Genomic DNA, 2,467 nt, shown 5'->3' on the forward strand with positions numbered 1-2,467 from the left:
GATGGACAGATGGGTGGATGGATGGGTGGGTGGGTGGCTGGGTGGGTGGATGTGTAGGAGTCCACAGATCTTTATTGCTGTTGCCCTGGGAGGAGAGTCATCTTCTGATCTGCATTTGGAATGTTGGTGGCAGCCATTGCTTTTTGCTCCGAGCTCTCCTAGCCAGATAGCTGACTCTGAGTTTTCCTGTGGAAGCTCACCTCCGCCTCAGACACTGACCCCACCTCGTTTGTCCTGTACTCTCCAGCATGTCCTGATTTAACTGGAACCTGGAGACGGACAGAGAAGATTCCAGACACCACATAACCTCCGTCAGAGGCCTGAGGGCCCCAGACTTCATCCTGCCTCATCCTGTGTCCATTGTTGGAGGATGTCCGGCTCCTTCGTCCCCCTCTTCACCCCCTGGTGTCTTCCGCTGCTTGAGTCCACCTCATGATTTTTATTGAGATGTGTGCCACCTTCTGGAATGAACTGGGTCCTTGGCCTCTACCTTTCCATACTCTGAGCTTGTGGTTGGCAGAGCTGGACATGAACGGCGTCGCCCTGTTCCTGTGTGACTCCGGCTCTTCCTCCAGATCTCCACAGCCCCACCTGAGATGGCACAAGCGTGCGTTTTCACTGACCCATGAGAGACCATTGCTCAGCTCTCACCTGTCCCTAGCTGGAGCCTTGGATTCCTGGTAGCCCCAGCTGGGGCTGCGTCTGCTTCTCTGTGGAATGAGACCCACTGTCCCCTCTCCCTGTCACCCCAAGCAGGGCTGTGACTGCTTACCTGACATCCTCACTGACACCCCCATTCTGCCATTTGACGTCTTCGGGGCCCTTCAAGCCCATTGCGCACATGCTGGTCCACCTGGTGGTTCCCAAACCCTCTTCCCCACAATCTGGAACATTTTCTAGCCCTTTAAAGTAGCTGTGAATCCTGGAGACTTTAACTCACACCTCCTTCTCAGAGAAGTTGTGTCCACCTTTCTGTCCCCTGCCCGAACCAGTCTTAGGCCTGTGTCACCAAGCAGGAGATGCCAGCTCAGTGTACGAGTACATAAAAAGAAAAAAAATGAAGATACAGGGTGGTGGGTGCTAGAGGATCTGGGGGATCCCCTAGGGAAATAGGTCCCAGTGGGCGGGGCACTGAGGCCACCTGCCCTTCATGCACTTTCTGAAGAGCAGATTTACCTCAATGACGGTGTCCGGACGCCATGGGAGTGTAAGAAGCAAGCCTCCTGTCTCTAGGGGCACTAAGACCGGGTGACATTTATGAGGAGGGGTCCCGTGAAGACTTGGTGGCACACATCTTTAACCCCAGGATCTCAGTGAGTTCCTAGACAGCCTGGTCTACAGAGGGGTACCCATCCACCAACCACTGGTCCTTGCCTTCTCCAAAGCTGGGTTCCATCCATCCCACCGTGAAGTGTCTGGCCTCTGTGACATGCCTCTGCCTCTCCTCTTGAACCTCTGGCGGCCGCAGGAGAGTAGCTTCCACCTGGAGAGTCACAATCTCCGACCAACAGCACCCAAGGATCTGAGTTCTGCTGGGGACGCACCACACGCCTGGGCCTCAGAGGGACCTGATAGAGTTGTGCAGGGCACTGGGTTTGGTTTGGTTTTGAGACAGGATCAGTGTGGCCTCAAACTCCCGATCCTCCTGCCTCAGTCTCCTGAGAGCAGGCCTGGAAGGTGTGAACCCCCAAGTTGTATCTATCCAACATCAGATAGAAGAGGGGAACCCAGATGGCGCCCCAGATCGACGCCCATGGATGGCCTCTCTTGGCTGTTGGAAACAGAATCCTACAGGCTTTTCCGACCCGGTGGCTTCTGGTGACTAACCGACGCCTATGGCATGGGGACAACTGTGGCAGGGACGGATGGACGAACATAAACCTCCCAGCCCTCAAGGGTGTGAAGTCCTTCCCACAACCCTGGGAAACTAATGGAGGCTGAGCCATGGCAGCCCATACCCCACCTCACCCCCGCTGCCACGGCAACCCACACCCCCCCACGGCAGCCACCACCCCTTTGAGATCACCAGCACCCACCGACACGGAGAAGCAGGACCCAGAACCACAGCCACAGAGGACCCCAAAATAGGAGAAAGACCCTGCGTTGCTTAATACCCCAGTCCACACAGGGCCACCACTTCGGGTAGCCAGGGGACAGTCTGAGGCAAGAGGAAAAGGCCCAGCGGCTCCTGGTGAAGGGCCGCTGAATTTCTTTACAGACACGCCCCAGGATCCATTGAAGACTTGCCCAAGAGTGCCCACCTTCCACTTCCACCAGCGAGTTGTGTAGATATAAACATGGAGACGGTGGGGACAGTCGCTGTGATGACTGGCAAGCTGGGGGGGGGGGATTTTTATGTGAAATAAATTATAATACAGAGGGAGAGTTGGTCCCTCTGTGCTCCCAGGTGTGGGTGGTGAAGGGTGTGGGCACAATCTCCCGTCCCATCATTGTGACCAGCGGCCAA

General features: G+C 55.9%; 1 protein-coding gene across 2 annotated transcripts in view; it reads left to right on the top strand.

Moving 5' to 3' along the window:
• Atcay (ATCAY, caytaxin) overlaps positions 1-2,380 on the top strand; it is a 25,771-nt gene extending 23,391 nt beyond the window's left edge. For both annotated transcript variants that reach the window (XM_005359001.3, XM_013350707.2), the window contains exon 13: positions 248-2,380. In XM_005359001.3, coding sequence (XP_005359058.1) covers positions 248-257 — 10 coding nt within the window. In that variant the 3' untranslated portion in view covers positions 258-2,380. The remainder of the gene's footprint in view (positions 1-247) is intronic.
• The last annotated feature ends 87 nt before the right edge of the window (positions 2,381-2,467 follow it).

The sequence above is a fragment of the Microtus ochrogaster genome, linkage group LG1 (genome assembly GCF_000317375.1).
Source record: "Microtus ochrogaster isolate Prairie Vole_2 linkage group LG1, MicOch1.0, whole genome shotgun sequence".
In the NCBI taxonomy this organism is placed as follows: Eukaryota; Metazoa; Chordata; class Mammalia; order Rodentia; family Cricetidae; genus Microtus; species Microtus ochrogaster.